Source organism: Corvus moneduloides, chromosome Z (genome assembly GCF_009650955.1).
Source record: "Corvus moneduloides isolate bCorMon1 chromosome Z, bCorMon1.pri, whole genome shotgun sequence".
Taxonomy (NCBI): domain Eukaryota; kingdom Metazoa; phylum Chordata; class Aves; order Passeriformes; family Corvidae; genus Corvus; species Corvus moneduloides.
In genome coordinates, this window is record NC_045511.1 from 1,746,991 (window position 1) to 1,767,240 (window position 20,250).

Below are 20,250 nucleotides of genomic sequence, written 5' to 3' on the forward strand. Positions count from 1 at the left end.
AAATGAAATAAACACTGTTTTCGCAGTGAAATGAGGGACATGCTTATTTATCAATCTATGCCATTTAGTGTTTGCAATCTTTCTCAGTTCCATGACATTTGAAAGGTTGTGCAAAGTATTGGAGCTGGGATTAATTGCAGGAAGCAAACTGGAAAAGACTTTAAAAGAAAGGAAAGAAAAATGTGTGTATGTAATTTGGCTGGGCAACAAAGGAGACCTGACTGTGCCTTTTATTTAAGGGCTGTAAACACTGAACTGGGGCAGAAATGTTTTATGGTATTACATAGAACCACTTAAAGGAATAAGTAGATGAAACTGAACAAAGTAATGCTTAGCTGAATATTAGGGAAAAAAATCTTAACATTGAGGTTTATTAGATTATGGAACACTCTTCCCAAAGGATGTGGTTCAAGCTCCATTACTAGTCCCTTAAAATTAGACTGGATAGAATAACATGCTGTACTGGAGGGAACACTGTTGCATGGATAGGGGATGGACACAGTTACCTAATACATCTTTGCATTTCGCTTGCTTCCATGATTCATTTCCTAAAAAACGGCTTCCAGAATGTGTTAATGACATCACAGCCCCGGCCACTTCAGACTCATCAGCGCTTCTCTGGCTTTGGAGGGTTTATGTGGAGATTTCCTGGGCTGTCTTTTCCCCAGTGGCTCCTACACCCCAGCCATTCCCTGTGGCTTTCCTGTCCTGCTGCAGCACTGGGAGCAATGGGAACATCAAAAAAGGGAGTGCCTGGGGTGTATTTTAAATGTGTGGGTACACAGAGACATAAGCTCGGCTACTCCTGGACAGGCTGTGACCAGGAGTGGGGCAGGCAGGGAGCTGGTGTTGCAGAGCTTGGCTCCACAGAAACAACTACCTTCTGCTGTTCTTGGCAAGGAGGATGAAAAACTGGTCTCCTTTACACAATAGTGTTATTAGGTGTGAAAACCCTCAAACAATTAAGTCATACTCAGTCATGTATTTCAATGAGCCAGTTGAAATCTGTGAAATATAGAGCAGTTGTTCTGTTGCAGTGATTTGTTGAGAAGAAAATAACTTGGTTTTTAAATCACTTCTATAATTCTTTTTAACATTTAAAGAAGTAATCTAAAACATGCACTTAATCTTTCTATAGCATTTCAGTCACTTTCCTGTAGTATTTAGGAATTAAATACTTAAAATATAGTAGTAAAGCAGCTGAAATATAACACAGCACCTGAAATAAAGCCCATGGCAGTCATCTATGTAAATTGTGTGACTTTGACCTTGCACTAAGTGGTAGTTCGATGGGATTTTAAGCCTGAATATGCAGTTCCAAGTGATCACACATTTACTCTGATACACATCATGTGCCATGCTTGTGTTCCAGACAAGAAATAGAGTCAAGATGGACTGGCCCATAGCTGTTGTCTCAAAATGCTTTTAAATTTAGTGTCTCCCACGTGTGAATTCTTGCTGCAGCCTGCTGATGACTTAGAGAGCAGCTAGCCTACCAGTATCTAAAATACGAATTTCTTTTGCTAGACTGTGTGATGTCCAGAAACTATTCATTTATAGCTGTTTGTAAAACTTCTCCTATGTCTCAAGCTAATTTGGGTTTATTCTGTGAGTCCGGTACTGGACAATGAAGAGCGTGAAAAATACTGCTGAAAATTAAAAATTTTTACTTTTGCCGTTTGTATTACCATGCCAGGTGAAATGTTTTAAAAGCCTATCATTTATGAGAACTTGTGTCAGCTGAAAAAGTTACTGCAATTAAAAAGTGACTGCAAACAAAAAATTGCAGTAGTGTTTAGGACAGCCATTTTTGTGCTTCTGGGTTTTGTAGTTTCCCTATTTAAAAAGTCTGTAGTCACCAGATTGACTTTTTCAATCACAGGTTGTCGTTTGTGTGTAAGTCAGTGTGTTTATGCTACGAATGAGTTTAGTGTTGCTTGAGAATGGAATATTTAATATGCAGGTTCATAAACCACGTAAAAATGATTCCATATTTCCTGTATTTCAACTTTGCTGGTTTCTTTCTGTAATGAATCCTCCCAAATCTGCAATAGGACTTCCCTCTGCTGTTTTCATAGTCTTTTAAGCAAGTATACCCTGTGTTCCTCACAGTTTGCAGTTTGAGTTCCTTAACTAAAGATCTGAGATGTTGAAGATGTGCTTTATAAAGTATAAAATGCCCCTGATACAGCAGTTGCCTCACTGATCCCCTTTCATGATTCCGTGGACCTCTTTTTCCTCTCCCGTTCATTATCACATAACATCCCTGTGGCAGCTTGAGAAATTGCTTGCATGGAAAAGTAATCGTAGGAAAGTATTTATGTATTTTTAGCTTTCTTCTAACACAATGTAGCAGCTGGAAACAAGGACAAGAGCCAGCACAACGTGAACTGCCAGCTCTCCATGGGCCACCAGAAAGTGTTCATCAGACCACAGTGTGAGAACCATTGAATTGACTTAAGAAATGTGACACACATAATAAGCGTTAAACAAAAAAAAACAATACTCAAGTTCCCAGTGCTGCTCCTTGAGTGTAATAAGAATTAAACAGTAATTGTAATGTTTTTTAATAATACGTTATTTACTGGGTTTGGTGGAGGAAGTACATGATGGTATCAATTAGATGCAATGAAAATCACTTTTGCTTTAGTTCTTCTTCATCTGTATTTAGTGATGCCTTAGATGCTGTTGCAGCATTGGACGATCTTCCGGATGCTAAAAGTTTCAGAAGTAGGAAAGCAGAGTGGGGAGCTATGGTTTGACCTGGATGTGTTACTAACCATAAGTTAGATTTGTTCTGTTGGGATTTTTTCGTTGTGGTTGAGTTTTTTTTCTGATATTTAACACTGGTTTTGCCAACTTCTGTAGCCTTATCTATTTGTATTCTTTGCATTTTTGCAACAAAGGAGCAGGATTGTCATTTTGGAAATGCCAAAATGACAGGGGGAGATCAAGAGACCTTTTGAAGATCTTCATGTCTATTAAAACTCTTTATTTTGTCCTATTCAGTCTCAAAAGCAGCCTGGGACTGCACCTCAAGTTGGTGCCCGTGGCAAAATAATTTCAAAAGCAATAAAAAACTCATTGGGAGGATGCTAAATGTGTTTGAGGGGACATGGGTTACGTGATGTGGAATGAGGGAAGGATCTGCCCTCTTGCCAAGCTCCAGTGAGGAGAGACAGCGTAATCAAAAAGGCTTTGCCAGTATTAATTGCAATTTAATGCCTATATTTAAATGCAATGAAGGATATTCAAAGAAAGGTTGAAGTTCAGTGATTACTTTAATTGAATTTTTCAGCTACTATTAGATTAAAAAAAAACCCCAAACAATATTAATTTCCTAGAAAGAAACTTGGAAATAAGTAACTACAATTTCCTCAGCATTAATTTAATGCTCTGTCCAGCATGAGAAGTCAGAGAGTTTGTCTTCTGAGGCTTGACACTGAAGGTTGAAAGGTGAATAATACATGTTTAGCAGAAGAATTACAACTATTTTAATAACTAATCCAGGAGAGCTCAAAAATCAATTATAGCTCACAGTCTGTTGATCTGCTGACTTAGAATAATGGTAGACAGTGTTAGAAGTTGCTGACTATAAGTTGCAATGCTTTATATGAGTGCAATGAGTTTTTGGAGTACCTTCTGCACTCTTGGTTTCAAAGTATCTTCAAAATCAAACTCCTAAAATTCTTCTTGATCTTGTGAAACTATAAATAAGTGCGTTTAAACTTCTCTCAAAGTAGGTACAAACATGAACCTTATTTGTATCTCATTGTGTAACAGAGACCAGGCATTAGGCTGAGATTTCTGCAGAGTTGTGTTTACATCAAATAACAGTCAGGTGAAAGAAAGTTCTATTTTGATGACTGTGTCATAACTTCATTTTGCCATTAAGTGTTGTTTCACAGACTGTCAAACTAGATTAAAGTCCTGGATTTGTTTTCGTGGCTGTAAACTGTGTTTCCAGCTATCGTACAGAAGATCTCAGCTTCCTGTTGCAAAATAACATAGTTTGCTCTTATGACCTGCTTTTCTTGCTCTGCCTTACATAGAGTTGTATGAACAGGGGAAAAATATCTGTGGTGGCTAGTTTAGTGGAAGAGAAGGGCAAAAATGAATCTGTTCATTTGGTTTTAAAGGTAAACGCAGTCAGTTCCTTATCAAAGTATTACAGTATTTCCCAGAAATAATTGGGAGAATTCTACATTTCCGTAATTGACAAAACTTCTAGCAATGTGGCTCCACGTGGGACTGAGTCAAGAAATAAAGTTATATCAGTGAATCCCAGAGCTGGTCAGGCTGGAAGGGCCCACAGTGGGACATCTGACCCCACCTCCCTGCTCCAGGAGGATCATCCCAGAGCACACGGCACAGGGTTGTGTCCAGACAGCTCTGGAATATCCCCAGGGAGGAGACTCCATGCCTGCTCTTCACAATCTGCTCAGGGCTGGGCCCTGCCCAGGGCAGCAGTTCTGCCTCCTGGGCAGGGCAATTGCCGGGCTCAGGCCCTGCCCGTGGCTCTGGTGCCATTGCTGGGCCCCGGAGCAGAGCCCGGGCCCTGCCCTGAGCCCTCGTGCAGCCAGGGACAGCCAGGGCTGAGGGCCCCTCTCAGCTGGGGCTCCTCTCGAGGCTGAGCAGCCCCGGCTCCCTCAGCCTTTCCTCACAGGAGATGCTCCAGGCTCTTCAGCATATGTGTCACTCTGCACTGGACCTGCTCCAGAAGCTCCATGTCCCTCTTGTACTGGGGAGCCTGGATCTGGCTGGTTAGAAACGATGGACAAATATTAGAGAAATGCAATTAAAAGTATCCTGCAGAAAACAGTAAATTGTAGAAATTAAATAAGTGATCCAAATACTTAAATATTTGTCTTGTTTTCTGCTTGGATAGAGTTGCAGTGCTGGGTAATTTTGATATCACCTTCATTTTTTAGTTGTTGCTAAGTTGTGCTTACACTGAATCAAGAACCTGTCAGCTTCTCATGATTTCAGAAGGAATTCCTCCCTGTGAGGGTGGTGAGGCCTTGGCACAGAATGAGGCCCTGCCCCATCCCTGAAAAGTGTTCCAGACCACGTTGGACAGGGTTTGGAGCAGCCTGGTCTAGTGCAAGGGGTCCCTGCCCATGGCAGGGGGTGGAATGGGATGAGCTTCAAGGTTCCTTAAGGCACAAGGAACTGGGAGGGGACACAGCCAGGACAGCTGACCCAACTGGTTGAAGGAATATCCCATATCCTGTTATGCTCAGCAGTAAACTGGGGGGTATTGGCCAGGGGTGGGTGGACACTGCTCAGGGTCTGCAGCAGGTGGTGAGCAACTGCATTGTGCATCACTTCCTCTGTGTATTCTTTTATCATCATTATTATCATCATCATCATCATCATAATTTTCCCTTCTTTTTTGGTTCTGTTGAATTGTCTTCATCTCAACCCATGAGTTTTGTCTTTCTCTCAGTTCTCTCCCCCATCTCACCAGAAAGGAGAGAATGATTGGCTGTGTGGTGTGTTTCAACAATATTGAAGAGACTGTTTTAGGGTTATGGATTATTGACTTCATCAGGCTTATAATTAGGACTAGAAAGGTAGTATTTGGTACTGTAGAACCTTTTCAAGACTTTTTAAATCTTGAGAAGCAGTTTGCCTGATGATGGTGGTTCAGGTAATCTACCCTTCTCTCCTTTTCATAGTTTAGTGGTTTAGTTTTGAGAACCCTAGCTTTCCTTTGCCACCTTCCAGAGATGTAGAAAGCTTTATAAAAGCATCTGGAGTTTGTATTTCTTTGGTGTTATATAAAAAAATGATAAGAGGATAGAAGTAAAATAAAAAAATCTCAATGTGAAAGAAATCCAGTCTATATGTTGGAGCATTTAGGCAAATTTCTCTTCATGCCTATAATGATGCCAGGCAGAACTAGTACTGTTGCAGCCATCTGTGGCTATCCTGTTGGCTTAAACAGGAACTTGCATAGAATCATGGAATCCTAGGATGATTTGGGTTGGAAGGGACCTCAAAGTTGATCTCATTCTACCCCCTGCCATGGGCAGGGACACCTTCCACTATCCCAGGGTGCTCCAAGCCCTGTCCAACCTGGCCTTCATCCCTTTTAAACATGGGATTTTTTCCCTTTTATTCTGGTTTGGTTTCTTTTTTTCCTGTGATGTTCTGAAGAAACAGAATCTGAAATGTTATTCTGGCCACACTGTATCGGTGTATATTCTTCTAAGTTTTCTGTAACTTCAGATATGAAAAGTTAGTGAGGAAAGCTTCTAAGGGAGTGCAGTAGAAGTTACTTTGTTTTGCATGTTAAAGAAATTAAATATAGTTTTGTAATTTTGAAATGTGCATAAATATAAAATTATGTTTAACAAAGTAATATCTCAGGTATTGTGAACATACCTTTCTACTGCATGCAGGTAGAAACTGCCTGTCTCTCTGTCCTCCCAGGCTCTTTACCTATTTAGCATTTTAATCTGATGTTTATGATCAGAAACAATATTTTCCTTTAAAACTTTTTTGACTTGAGTATGTTGGGAGCACCAGCCAATATTTAGCACCTAATGTGACATTGCCCTTTGCAAGTGAAAGGAATTTTATGAACCTGTTACATGGGATTGGTTTTCTGGAGGACTTGCCAACGCACGAGAGAACTTCAGGAGGTTACTTGGGTCACATATTAATGTGCAGATTTCTCTCGGACATACTGACCTCATTCTCCCTGGTGGAAGATTCAGATTAATCACCAGTGTTTTGGCCGTATCCCTCTTTTCCTAACTATTGAGGAAAGACGTAGTAATGGCAGATGCCAGCCACAGAAGGATGGGGTGGTGGAAGATTAAAAATGAACTAAAGTTTAAGAAAGGAAATGGGATGAATTTTAATTTACTTAACATGTAATAATAAATGTACAGTTATTTCAGGGTTTTTAAAATAGTTTCTTTGCATGTTACTTCTCTGGTTAACTCATGTGAACTTAAAAACTAACTTCATGGTCAGCATCATTCATTCTGATAAGGACACTGGATGAAAAACCTGGTGATAAAAGGTTATTAATGTAACACAAAATTTTTGCTAAGAAGGCTGCAATTATAGTGCTTTTTATTGTAAGAACTCTCTCAAGCTGCTTAACACTGAGTGGCATTAGCTTCCTTGCCCATGACATGGCAGTAATTGCCCTGCAATTGTCCTAATGAGGGAGCATTGGTTTGTTACATAATCTGACTATTACGTTTGAACAAAAATACTCATTGGATGGCTTGAAATTTTGTCGTGCTAGGAGTACTTGAAATTTTTTTATTGGTTATACTTTAATGTTTTACATTCAAATGGCTTACAGGGTTTTTGTCATTTATACCTTGAATCTTGCAGACTAGAAGATTGGAAACTAAACTTGCTTAATTTTTCTGTTTTCTTTAAGAATGTGTGTTGTAATTAATTTTTGATTTAGGCATTAATTAAAAGAGGAAATAAGGATTTACCTTTTTATAAGTAGAGGCAACTATTTTTTTTTTTCCTGTATAACTGACAGCTTTGACCTGTTAAATGAATAATTTTATGAAATGCTCAGTCTCTGCCATAAAATTTCAAGATGCTCTCAAAAAAATGAACTGCTAGGCAGGCATTTGGGGATGAATCTAATACAGTGTGATTGGGAGGGGTTGCTTCTTATCCCCTTGGAATGAGTATATCAAGAGCCCAGATGTGATAAATGTAGAGGTTTTGTCCTTTCCTCTGACTCTGTACCCCCATAATGCTGAGTGTGCAGTGTCTCTGTTTCAGTTTTGGTTCTTTTCCTAGTTTTTCTCAGTGCTGTAATACAGTCCCATGAACAGTGGCAAGGATGTAAGGACTGATGGACTTGCTGGACAGGGATGAGGGGTGTCCTTTAATCCTCCTCTGATGCTCCTTCTCCTCTAATCAGTATTTGGGCATGTAGCTGGTCATCTGGGTTCACCAATGCTCCTGTAATCAGGAACAGGAATTTCAAATGCAGTAGTTTAGTATTGGAGTTAATTCTTTTTAGTGCTGTAAGTATGAAAATGACTCTGCATTTGAGGCTCAAACATCAAAGTTTAAGCAGTGTGATAATGAGAGTTTTTTCAAGCAGCCTTTGGGGACATTACATTGGCTTTATACATTATGCCTTACTACTGGAGCTGTACATGCACAATGTACAGTTGTGGAATCAGAGAATGATTTGGCTGGAAGGGCCTTAAGGCTCATCCAGTGCCAATAGTGGCAGGGACACCTTCCACTATCCCAGGCTGCTCCAAGCCCCATCCAGCCTGGCCTTGGACACTGCCAGGAATGGGACAGCCACAGCTTCTCTGGACAACCTGTGCCAGGGCCTCACCATTGTCAAAGGGAAGGATTTTGTCCCAATATCTAATCTAAACCTACCCTCTAAAGAAGCCTTGTTTATTAAAATATGACCAAACCTATTATTTGCTGTTTTTTCTCTGCAGCTGGCCTGTGGACAGTGTTCACGCTGGGTGGGGTGGGCAGCAAAGCGTCAGCGCAGCTGGAGCAGTGCTCCCCTCTGGCCAGCCAGAGCCTGCTGCTGCTGCTGGTCCTGGCCAACCTGACAGATGCTCCAGACACCCCGAACCCCTACAGGCAAGCCATCATGTCCTTCAAGAACACACAAGGTTTGTATCTGTTCTTACTTCTGAGCCTGAACTGATGAAATGGAGTTTTAAGTTGCTGTGATTGCTTAGAGGTTCTCTTTCCAAGATTTATTGTCCTTCCAGCGAGCCCATGGAAGAGCGGTAATAGCATGTTTTCATCTGGGATTTTTGACGTGGAGTTCCTCAGCTGCTAGAACATAATGGTGGGGACAGAGGGAGTATACTTTGTAAAACTGACTTATAAGTAGATTGGTTATCCAGGAGTCTGCAGGAGTCCCCTAAAAATCTGTAGCACTTTTTATCCTGGAGTCACGTTCCTTAGAGAGAAAGTAAATAATGAAATTGCTACCTGGGTTTTCTGACTGTATTCTTGTATTTCAAAATTAAGAAAAAAATGTTTAACATAAAACTTCCATGAGTTTTGTTTGTATGGGAGATTTCACAGTTGTTTTGGTGCTTGTCTGGATTTTGACAAGGCAGATTCCAGTCTGTGTGTCAGGTAACTGCAGGTACCATGTGGCACTGACTGGCAGAGGGTTTTGTTTGGGACATGGGAGTGCCCTAACACAGCTTGGGTTATCTAGATAGCTCAGCATGCAGCCTGTGCTTTTCACAGAATCCCAGGATCATTTAGGTTGGAAAAGCCCTCCAAGTTCAACCATTTCCCCAGTACTGCCAAGGCTGCCACTACCCCATGTTCCCAAGTGCCACATCCACACGGCCTTTAAATCCCTCCTGGGATTGGGACTCCACCATTTATCCATGCTTAAATCTCTGAGTCTGAGCCATGTGGTTTTACCTTTCATTGGCTTTGTGCAGGTTGGCGGCGTGCACAGAACTCAGGAGCTGTGTGACAACCTGGGAAGCCACAGTAATATCCTGAGTTATGCACTTTCTTCTGGGGAGTTCTTGTATTTCTTTATCCATTAAGTTTTAACCAGGTTGAGCTCTAAATTAATTCACCATTACCTAGGAAGATTTATTGGGTTGTGAGGGTGGAGGATTGTTCTCCCAAGAAGAATTCTGAGTCCTAGCATGCTTCTTTGATTTATTGGATACCATTTACAGGTGGTTGAGATCAAACTGTTGATAAAGTTTTTGTTTTGTTCTGTCTTTAAACTGCAAGCTTCCTTTAATGTTTCATTTTGGTTGACTTTGTTTCATGCCATCAATAGCCAGTAATGTTTTCATTAAAGAGCGCTATACATATATCATTATAAAATTTTAAAAGAACTTATTTTGTGTCAAATGTAGTATGAAAAGCTGTATTTTCTCTACATGTGTATGTTGCTAGAATGACTTATTGTTTCCCAGAAATTTGTTCCCACTAGCAATACTCATAATTGAGCTTAAATTTGATTTCTGTAAACATTCTAAGGGGTTCATAAGAGGAAAGTAATGCAAAAAAAAGAGGCTAGTTGCTGTCATAATATATACTATGAAAGGAAAACTGGCATTTTTGTTAAAGTAATTTCTGTAATTTAATTGGAGCAAAACTAGAAGAATTCAGGATAGGGTTTTTTTTCCCTACATGGTCTAGAATAGTTTAATTTTTCTCTTGGTCACTTTAATGTTCTGCAGAATAATACAGGATGTGCTGGTGTAGCTGGTAAGTTTCTTTAATTTTGTTTAGGTTTTAATTTTTCTGGGCTTTTTAGTATCCCGTAATAAAACTGATAGTGAAATACTGTAAAGCCCAGTGGCACAGCTTAAACATGCACAGAAGTGAAGCTGCAAAGTCAACGGGTACTTCTCAGCTAATGACCTGTGGCACCAAGGACTGAATTGTTCTGATTTTGCTGTCTACTTCCAGGTTTTCCCTCCTGAAGGGAAATTCCTGCCCGAAGCGGAAGGTTTTAAACCAGCTGGTCCACAGTCGTGGTCAGTGGTTGAGGAAAGGCAGGTTGGAGTCTCTCCTGTGCCTGTGGGTGTGTGGTTTTGGGACAGGCAGGGTTTCCATCGCCGCGGGGCTGCGTCTCTCTGTGGTTCCCAACTCCAGCAGGCAGGAGCCCTGTTTGCTCCAGGGCCTCCTGCTGCCTTCTGCTCAATGGCTGGAGCTGTCCCCCCTTGTGCCGGCCAAGAGGAGCAGTGGCTCCCCGGCACGCTGTCTGCTGGGCCCCACAAAACCAGAGGCAGCCAGGGCTCCTGCAGGGCTCCTGCAGCACTTCCAAGCAATTTTCCGTCCAAAGCGGGTGGAAATGTTGTTCAAAATAAGTGACGACTGCCATGCTCTTCTGTGCTGAAAGCTACTTAGCAAACTTCTATAAAAATATGGGCTAAAAATCATAGACCCACATAGACCTTCAAGATCACCCAGTTACAACTCTCCTGCCATGGGCAGGGATACCTGCCACTTTCCCAGGTGCTCCAAGCCCCATCCAACCTGGCCTTGGACACTTCTCTGGGCACCCTGTGCCAGGCCCTCATCACCCTCACAGGGAAGAATTTCTTCCTAATGTCTCATATAAATGTTGCCTCTTTCAGTTTAAAACCCTTCCCCCGTATCCTATCACTGTTTGCCCATGTAAAAATTCTCTCACTCTCCATCTTTTTCAAAAGCCCTGTTAAAGTACTAGCCTTTTCTGTTTCCACGGGGAATTTCTAGATCTTAGAGGTCTGTGCAGATGGATGTTTTTTGTTGAAACTGGTAAAGGTTCTGTGAACAGAAATCTGTTTTATTTTAGCTTCCAGCTCTGGCACAGAGTATATTGTGATTATGAACAAACTGCTGTTACTTTGGGGGATGTCAGACAATATGATGTGATATTTTGCATCACTTAACCCACAAAACTCCCCACCACACACCTCTGAAGTCCTGACACCCGTGTTTCACTGAGATATCACAATAATCATGACTTATACACATCCACCCTGCATGCCAAGAAAGGGATGGATGGGAGATACTCCACCTTAATACCAGAGAACTAAACCTGGAAGTTTGAGGTGCAGGGCTTGGAAGTATGTAATTGATATATTGGTTCCAGAGAAGACCTTGTGGCTGCCCTCCTTCCAGCTGCTCCTGGGATCACATTCCTTCTTAGCAGTGGAAGCCATATGGAGGGGCAAAATTGCTTTATGAAAAAAGGTGAATGTTTTGTGCAGATACAGGGGTCTTACTCAAGCTCATATGGGAGGACAACCTCAGCTTTTTGGCACAACTGAAGCTTTGTGAGACCCTATTATGGTTTATGACCATTGGTGATAAGAGTTGTGTGATTTTTGTTTCTTTCTTACTGTGGTGTCTTAAATACTTCCCTCGGAGGTTTTATAAAGTTAACAAATAACTGAATGATAAATGTATTTGTGAAAGATTTTCTGTTATTTCTTTATTTCAGATAACACTGCATTTTCGTCATCAAATCCACATGCTTTCCAGATTAACTTTAACAGTTTATACACAGCTTTGTGTGAGCAGCAGAAATCTGATCAAGCCACTCTTCTCTTATACATGCTTCTGCATCAGAACAGCAACGTGCGGACCTATGTGTTGGCACGGACAGACATAGAAAATCTGGTGAGTCGTGCTCTGCCTGCCTTACTCTCATCATGAGGGATTAGCCCTGCAAGCTTGGGTGTCACCAGCTGCCAGTGGCCTCTGTTCTGCAGTGGGAGCAGTAGGTTCTTGATCACTCATTCACCAGTTCTGGTTCACTTACTCTTTTTTGTTACGTCATCTCAGGAGTGTGCTGCTGAACATGTCACTGCAGTCAAGGGTAGTACTGGTAAAGCTACAAGACCATCTTGGATTTCCTCTTTCTCTGTGCCACTATCATGACCCAGGTTCAAACCTGCTCACTTCTGATCATGGTGTAGAGAAACTGGTAGCAGATACCATTCTGTTCATTATTTTATTTATCTCTTTCAGATACTCAGGCCAAAAAGTTGCACAATCTTACTCTATGCTTTCAGGAGTAATAGTTAACAAAATGAGCTGTAACTGGACTAACACGCCAAATGCCTTAAAAGGTTGACCTAAGACTGAAACTCCTCAAGGAGCAGCTCACAGATTTTATAGAAATACAACTGTAGTGCCTTTTTATCCGCTTAAATAGGATTGTGGTTAATGGCCAATATAACAGACACCTGGTATGGTTTTTGTAGGTTATAAATTAGCTTATGCTCCCCACTTTAGTAATGTCACAAACCACTTTAACAAATCTTACTTATTAAAAAGCATTCCTTTAATAAGATAATGGCTGTCTAGGGGAATTGGTAACAGAATAGAGAACCCTTTCCATTTTAATATTTGAAATCTTGCCAAGTAATTAGATCCCTTGCCTGTTTGATGGCAGATATGGAGTGAGTTTGGTTTCAGTCCAAGTTCTAGCAGATGTATTGCTAAAATCGGAGTTGATAGACGCCACTGTTGGCAAACTGGGGTGAGATGGTTGATGCTGAATTGATTCAAGACTGAACTCCTGTGTCGTCCACTGCAGATTATGTAGGCAAGGACTGAGTCATTTTGCATGAATTCTGTGAACAAATGGTCATGTATAATTTTTGAGGCTGCTAGTGTGTGATATGGCAAGTTAACAGCTGCTAACCACAACAATTTGCTGTATCTTTAGAATCACAGAATAGAATCCTGGAATGGTTTGGGTTGGAAAGGACCTTAAAGCCCATCTTGTTCCAAACCCCTGCATGGGCAGGGACACCTTCCACTATCCCAGGTTGCCCTAGACAAGTAAAGATTAGGTTATATAGTTACAATTTCTGATATACCTTTTCCAGAAAAACAGTGTGGTGCATCTGTCAAAACAATCACATACAGGTACTCAGATGCTCTGCAATGTGGGATATCTTAATATATTATCACCTAAAAAAAGTATAATCAGAAAATCCCAGAAATTATCAGCAACTTTAAACATTTCATGGGAAAAGCTGAAAAAATTCAGGAAAGCGTCACTGAAAAGTCAACAGTATGTTTTTGTGGGTCTTTTGGTTTTTTTTTTTCAATACCAGCATTTGGTACTGCTCTTATTTTGCTCTTCATGCATACTGTTGCTTCTTTGTTATTTACTGACAAGCTACTGACATCTTTGTCCAATCCTCTTTGTTTTTATTAGGCCAGTAGATAAGGATGAGTAGGAACCAACTGAGAAGAGCAATTTTAATTGCTCTGTAACAGAGGCTGAGCCAGACCCAAAAAGACCTGGGAGGGCTGGGAGGGCTACTGGACAAAGAAATCATGACGTTCTAACTACAGTCCTGTGGTGAAAAGGGGTAATTCAGTCTTTGACTTGAAAATGAGATAAAGGGACTTGAATATTGGAGGTGGTTATCCTTCCCTGTATGGCAGGAGTGGTGCTGACACACTGTGTACTATTCTGGTGTTGTACTTCCATACTTCGTAAAATAGCTGCAGAGTATTAAAAAATGGATCAGTAGAGAAACATGTGAGTTTTCTTGCTTTAAGATTAACAATAACACTGTGAGAGGCTTAGGAAGCTAACTTAGGTGGTTGGAGAAGAGCTTGGGAAGCTTCAGGATGTGTATGTGCCTTCATAAGGGGGAATCCTTGAAAATACAGGAATCTCTGCCTGCAAAGAGGGGTGGTGAGAGCTAAAGCCTGGAGGTTGATGTTGGAACCCTGGGTTCAGAGAATTTCAGTCTTTCAGTGCTCACAGGAAGTGATCTTCAAAAGCACACTGCATTTGACCTGAGGCCTTGGGAAAGGCTTCCCAAATGATGTGATAGCACTCAGATTGTTGCTGTGTAATTAAAAGGAAGTTTGTTGTATCACTGGGTGGAATATGTAGAGATGTAGAAAATTGAGGTTTCTGGGATATGGTAATATACATGTAACAAGATGGAGGATTTTGGGTGTGGATTTGCTCTTCTTCTTTCTTCTTCCTTCTTCTTCATAAGCCTGGGTGATCTGGTATTGGTTCAAAAAACCCGCAGTGCAGAACATGAATGATTAGTTATTGGATTATAAGTAAAAATAAATTAGTTGGCATTCCACAAATGAGTAGTTTGGGCTTTAAAAGACTTTGGAAGGTAGCACTTGGGGGCCATTTTCACTTTGTTAACTTAGAGGCACATACTGTGCAGCTGTACTATAGATAAGAAATAATAAACGTCTGAGTCCGAAGAAAAGCTCCGCATCTCCTGTGTTTCAATCCAAACTCTGAGTAAAAGAACCAAAAGACAGAGGCAGAGAAAGAAAAGAACACAACAGAAGATTTAATAGTTGATTCCCACCATCTGGAGATATGGGAGAAAAACAGTAAGGTCATTAATTCAGAGTCAAAACGATCTTTGAATAAGGGTGGAGGACTGTTTGGAGGCATGTAGTGTAAATCAGTGGCCTCTTCTTTCAGAGGCAGTTGGATGAATGAGGTGTGAGGTATATAGGTGCTGTGTGAGAGATCACGTCCACAGGCAGCTCAGAGCTCATCCTAAACTTCCAGGGGTTTTGCAGGTTGTTCCTGTTTCACTGTATTCATATGTTGCATCCCATATGTTGTGTTTTCCCCTGTTTTAATTTGTCTTCCTTTTTATGCCCAGGAAGCATCATCAGAAGGTGCTCTGTAACATTTCATAAGGATTTTTGAAATGTGTCTCTGCTCTTTTTCAACTTCAGTTTAACTTGTAAATTGATTCAGTTTGTTTTTCTTAGGTGGTATGACAGATACTGTCTCACCTCACTTCCTCATTTGTATATGACTCTCCCTCTGGCAGTTACAGCTAAATACCTTCACCTTCTGTTGGGCTTTAAGTTTTATTGTTAATAAAGAACCTTTTTTTGCTCTTATTATAGTTCTGCTGTGCAAAATGAGTAGGATCTTTGTGTGTCCTTCATGACTTCATTTTTTAAAATAACTGGATTAAGTATCTGATGCTAGAAAATCTTCTTTTGGAGAAGTTCACATGTAGGATTTGTCTATCGTATTCAAAGTGCCTGCAGGGATCCTCCAGAAGGTGGTGGGACAGGTGAAATAGGGGGCAATTAGCACATTTTTTGATAAGCATAGTGTTCTGATCTGTGGATGGGAGACTTCTGAGCCTTCTTCTGTTTGAAAGATCAATTAGCACCAGTATCGCAAGTAAAAATACCAGTGCGATTTCTGCATCTAAGAAATGTGCTTTTCAATGTGTTTGCTTTGGCTTCTGAGATGAGATTTCATTGCTGCTCAACATGACCAGAATGAAATAACATATATGATGATGTATTTATATAAACTGATGGTACAGCAATATTTTTTCCTGTAGTATAACTTCATCTTAAGCAGGTTGCTGCTTGTATTTTGTTGATTTATAAAAACAGTCTATTTTTAAACTTTACTGGAGAAACCAAGCTTGGACCTGCAATTTTCAGTGTCTGTTTTTACCTGCCACTTGTTTTGGGGATTAAAAGTAACTTTTTAATGGTAGCTGTGTCTTGCCAGTTAAAAGCTGCTCCTGAGGGAGGAGTGTTAGTAGTGGTGCAGTAGTGGTAGTGTGATGACTGTGAGAAAAGGGTCAGCAGTACAAAAGCAGTGGTGGCTGTCTTCTCAGTACAGGGTTGGACAAAGCCACTGTGTAAGAAGATAGATATAAAAGTTTTAATGTGTGTATGTGGCTTAGAAGTGTAGAAGTGCATTTTGGTTGAAAATCTAGATAAATTTTAATATGATTAAACTATTAACTGAGAGGATTCTTCTCTTTTGGAGGAATCTGCCTCCTCCAGAATCCTCCTGAGACTCCTCCCAGGCATCTCCTGCAATTTCTGCCTTTACTTGAGACACCTGAGATCCCAAGCAGCAGCCCTGGACTCCTTCAGAGAAGATACCTGAGATGTTTTTGCTGTTTAAATTGCAAATCTTGCTTCCAAGATTCACTTGAGAGTCCTTCCAGGCATCTCCCAGGGTTCTTCAAATTCTTATAGTGACCTGAGATCCCAGGTTTCAGCCCCAGACTTTTCCAAGGAAACTACCTATGAGTTTTCCTCTTTTGAAGAAAATTGTCTCCTCCAGGTTCCACCCAAGACTCCTCCCAGGCATCTCCCAGAGTGCTTCCAATTTTACATTTTAATATGATTAGAGTTTTAATTTAATCTTATATTCTAACTTTTTTACATAAGTGGTGACTTGTTAAATAGTTTTTGTTCTGAGAACAGTAGTACTTGTCCTAAAGAACAGTAATACATGTCCTAAAGGTGTGTGTGCACCTCAGCAATTGATAAACAAAGGAAAAAGTGTTGTAAGGAGGAAGGATTATAGAAAGTGTATGGATTGATTCTCGTTCCATCCAGAAATGGCACGTGAGAGAGGACTCAGTTGCAGTTTGCCTCCCTGAGTTCTGTCCAGTGTGTAGATGGAGAGAAGCCTGAAAGAGGAGTGGAAGGGGAAACATGGCCAAAGGAGCGGAGGCTTTGGAAGCAACAGAGGTTTGTTTGGGGCAGGAGGGCTGATTGCCGTGATCTGGAGTGCCAGACCACTCTTCGGTAGCAAGTGTGCAACTTTAGTAACAGTACTTTCACATGTTGGCTTGTAGGGGAATGGCTCTGATGTGTCAATATCATGTGTTTTTAAATGTAGTTTGTAGCAACACCCTTGTAGGACTCGGAGCACTTGAGGACATGGATGGACTTTTTCAGTTACAATTAGTATTAATGGGTGTAGACAGAGGAGATCTTTTGGGTTGTTCTGAAGGAATATGTTTTGCCAGAGTGGTTTGTATGGTTTAACACAACCAGACTGAATCACAATTATCTTTAAAGGTCCCCTTCAATCCAAACCATTCTGTGCTTCCATCTGGGATCTGTCTAGAAAACTAAGAAGTTGTTCCAGTGGTTACATTCAGCAAGGCTTTTGTTGTTCTCCATGCAAAGTCCAGTTGTAAATGCAATTCTTCATTAGTTTTATGTTGCTTCCAGCTCTATCCAGCTTATTATCATAACTCTTGGACTTGGAAATGACAGAACTTTTGCAGTGCAAAGCTACATGCAAGGGTTGGGGAAGGAAACAAGTTGAATGGTGGACTAAAGCAATGGTGTTTGTCTCTCTTTCTCCCCATCCAAGGAAAATGACTAATTTTTATGTGTTATGTGCTGATTAGAAGTTCTAGGGAAAACCTGGTCTTTACTCAAGATTGGTATTCAGAAAACACAAAGATGGAACTCTGGTTTCCACTGAGGAGCAAGATTTCTGAAGGATCCTTTGAAATGGCGAGGGAAGCATGTTTGTAACATGTAATTTTGAATAATATTTTTACTTTAATATCTATTTAGTATTAATAAAACTATTAATGTAAATTTATGCTCCCTCTGCTTCTGTTGTTGTCTTGCCTTGACCCTGATGAAAGCCATGTCAAAAGATTTTGTGGCCTGCAGCATTTAGATCAATCTCATTTCATCCTAATAGAAGCTGGTTTAGTATGTCCGAACTGTTTTGAAGATGGTTGGTTGTAAGAGAACATTTTGGTAACATCAGAGGCTTGTGAAGCACTTGGTGTCCTGGCTGCTCACCAGAATAGGTTTCACATGATTCATCCAGCTGCATTTGGCCTGTTTTGAAAAACAGCAAGTTTTTAGGTGTCTAGAAGCTTCTTGGAACTGAGGACTTTCTCCAGTTCCTTTTTCCAGGGCTTTTTGTGATTTCGGCCTATTTCTGCAACTCAGGGAAGCCACGTTGTACTGAGCCAGTAGAAAGCTAATTTTCATTTGGTAGAGAGACAACGTTTGCATCTGGATTAACTTTGGACTAGCATTCAGGTATGCTTGCTGTTGCAATGAAATCTCATTTTCATTATTATTGCAAGGCTTTGGCTTAAGCTGTTCATCCTGGTGGAAATGTTGCAAGACCTTGGGCTGAACTCTAATCATAATGATCAGTCAGTTCTCTTTGGCTGCATATTATCTAAAATTGGAAAAACAGGCCTCTTCTAGTCTTAACCCAACCCAAACTGTTTTTTTTCTGGTATTATCTTCACACACCAAAATGGGATTTGACTTTCAGGTCTCAAAATTCCTCTCTTCACCTCAGCTCCAATGTGCTTGGCTAGGTTTGATGAGCAAAGTCTTTTCAGAGCAGGCTTGTAGTAAGCACAGATGTTTAGACACAACTGTTTTCCTGCTTGGACTGGTAAAAATCTTGTTTAACAATTTTATTTTCCCCATAGTGTAGCGAGGAGGACTGAAGCGTTTGGAGATTATGGCAACTGGTATGGCTGGGAATCTCATTTATTAGGGATTGAAATTCCATGTCTGACCACAAGAAAGCACTTGTTTAGACTCTATTGTGAGACGAAATGGAGCAGATTGAAGGTGTTTGGACACCGTATGTCGCTGCTCAGGGGTGGTTGTTTCAAGAGGGAGGAATTGGTATGAATTGTCAAGGGCAGGGCGATACATGGGGCCTTTAGAGCCTCCTCTGTTTTGTGTCTGAGGTATTTGAAGACTAAACTCATACATGCATTTTTCTTTCCCCAAAGGTTCTGCCAATTCTTGAAATTCTGTATCACGTTGAAGAAAGGAATTCACACCATGTTTACATGGCTCTTATCATTTTGCTGATCCTTACAGAGGATGACGGCTTCAACAGATCCATTCATGAAGTGGTGAGTTGCTGTTTTGGTAAATAATCCTTCAGCTCTAAAAATCAGCTAAATATTTACTTTTAAGAAGATACATCGGCAGATCTGTTCCTTCAGCAGAGGCTGTATGGGCTCATCCAAATTTGATGGCATATGCATATTTCTTTTGTAAGAAGTAATCTGAAGACTGATTTCAAAACTTTTCCCAAGTGAAATGAACAAACACACTCCCTCCTGTAGAGAAAATGCTGCAAATATATCTTTTTCTGTCTTGTTTGGTGTTCCCTGTTACAAATTAGCCTAGTAGTAGCTGGGCAGGCTGCCTCAAAGTTGCTGAATATTTGCCATGGAAGTGGAGGGCCTAGAAAAGAGGAAAAAAAACAGGAAACCTTTTTTATTTCTCTTGAAAAACTTTGTTTAACTAGTTTGATGCAGCCTTTAGCTGGAGTTGTATTTTCCAGACTAAATGTTACTTCCTTACTTGGCACTTCTTTTTCTGTCTCTCTGTTATATTAATTTCTATTTTATGTTGTCCATATAACAGGATCCAAATTTTTACTAGCTTTGATGGACCTTGACCATCTGTGTAGGAGAATACCTTAGACAATTATGTCCTAGTTTCCCAGCTTCTAAAACTACGATAATACATGAGATATTTGCACTGATTTAATTTAATTTTTTGACTGGGACACAGAAATTCTCTTTTGGGGCAATTACTATCTTTGTGAATTATTATCTTCGTGAAGTTATTGAAATGCAAAATGCTGAAAGCAAGTTTCCTAAACAGAACTGTCTCCTAGATGAATTTCCAGCCTGATTTGGAGGGAGCTGGCTTTTTTTCTTGGTGTCAAGCAATAGAGACTTACAATACATTTTCTCTGAAATTTCAGATTATTTAGTGTAGCTCTGTATCTGGAAAGCAGGAAGAGATGATTTAGATGCAGTTTCCTGGGAAAACCTCTTTGGAAGCAGCTTTTAGGAGCACTTACAGTAACCAGGAAGATGCTTTTTTCCTACCTTCAAATTTGTGTGCCTTGAACCTGTACGTGTGCACCAGAGGTGTATATGTGTGATGTGTATTTTTGGGTTCCATGTTACTGAGTCAGTTAACCTC

The 20,250-nt window shown here is 40.5% G+C and overlaps 1 protein-coding gene across 13 annotated transcripts in view; it reads left to right on the top strand.

Moving 5' to 3' along the window:
* DYM (dymeclin) overlaps positions 1-20,250 on the top strand; it is a 212,054-nt gene that overhangs the window by 70,060 nt on the left and 121,744 nt on the right. For all 13 annotated transcript variants that reach the window (XM_032095580.1, XM_032095567.1, XM_032095568.1 and 10 more), the window contains 3 exons: positions 8,457-8,639; positions 11,954-12,132; positions 19,035-19,160. In XM_032095580.1, coding sequence (XP_031951471.1) covers positions 8,457-8,639; positions 11,954-12,132; positions 19,035-19,160 — 488 coding nt within the window. The remainder of the gene's footprint in view (positions 1-8,456; positions 8,640-11,953; positions 12,133-19,034; positions 19,161-20,250) is intronic.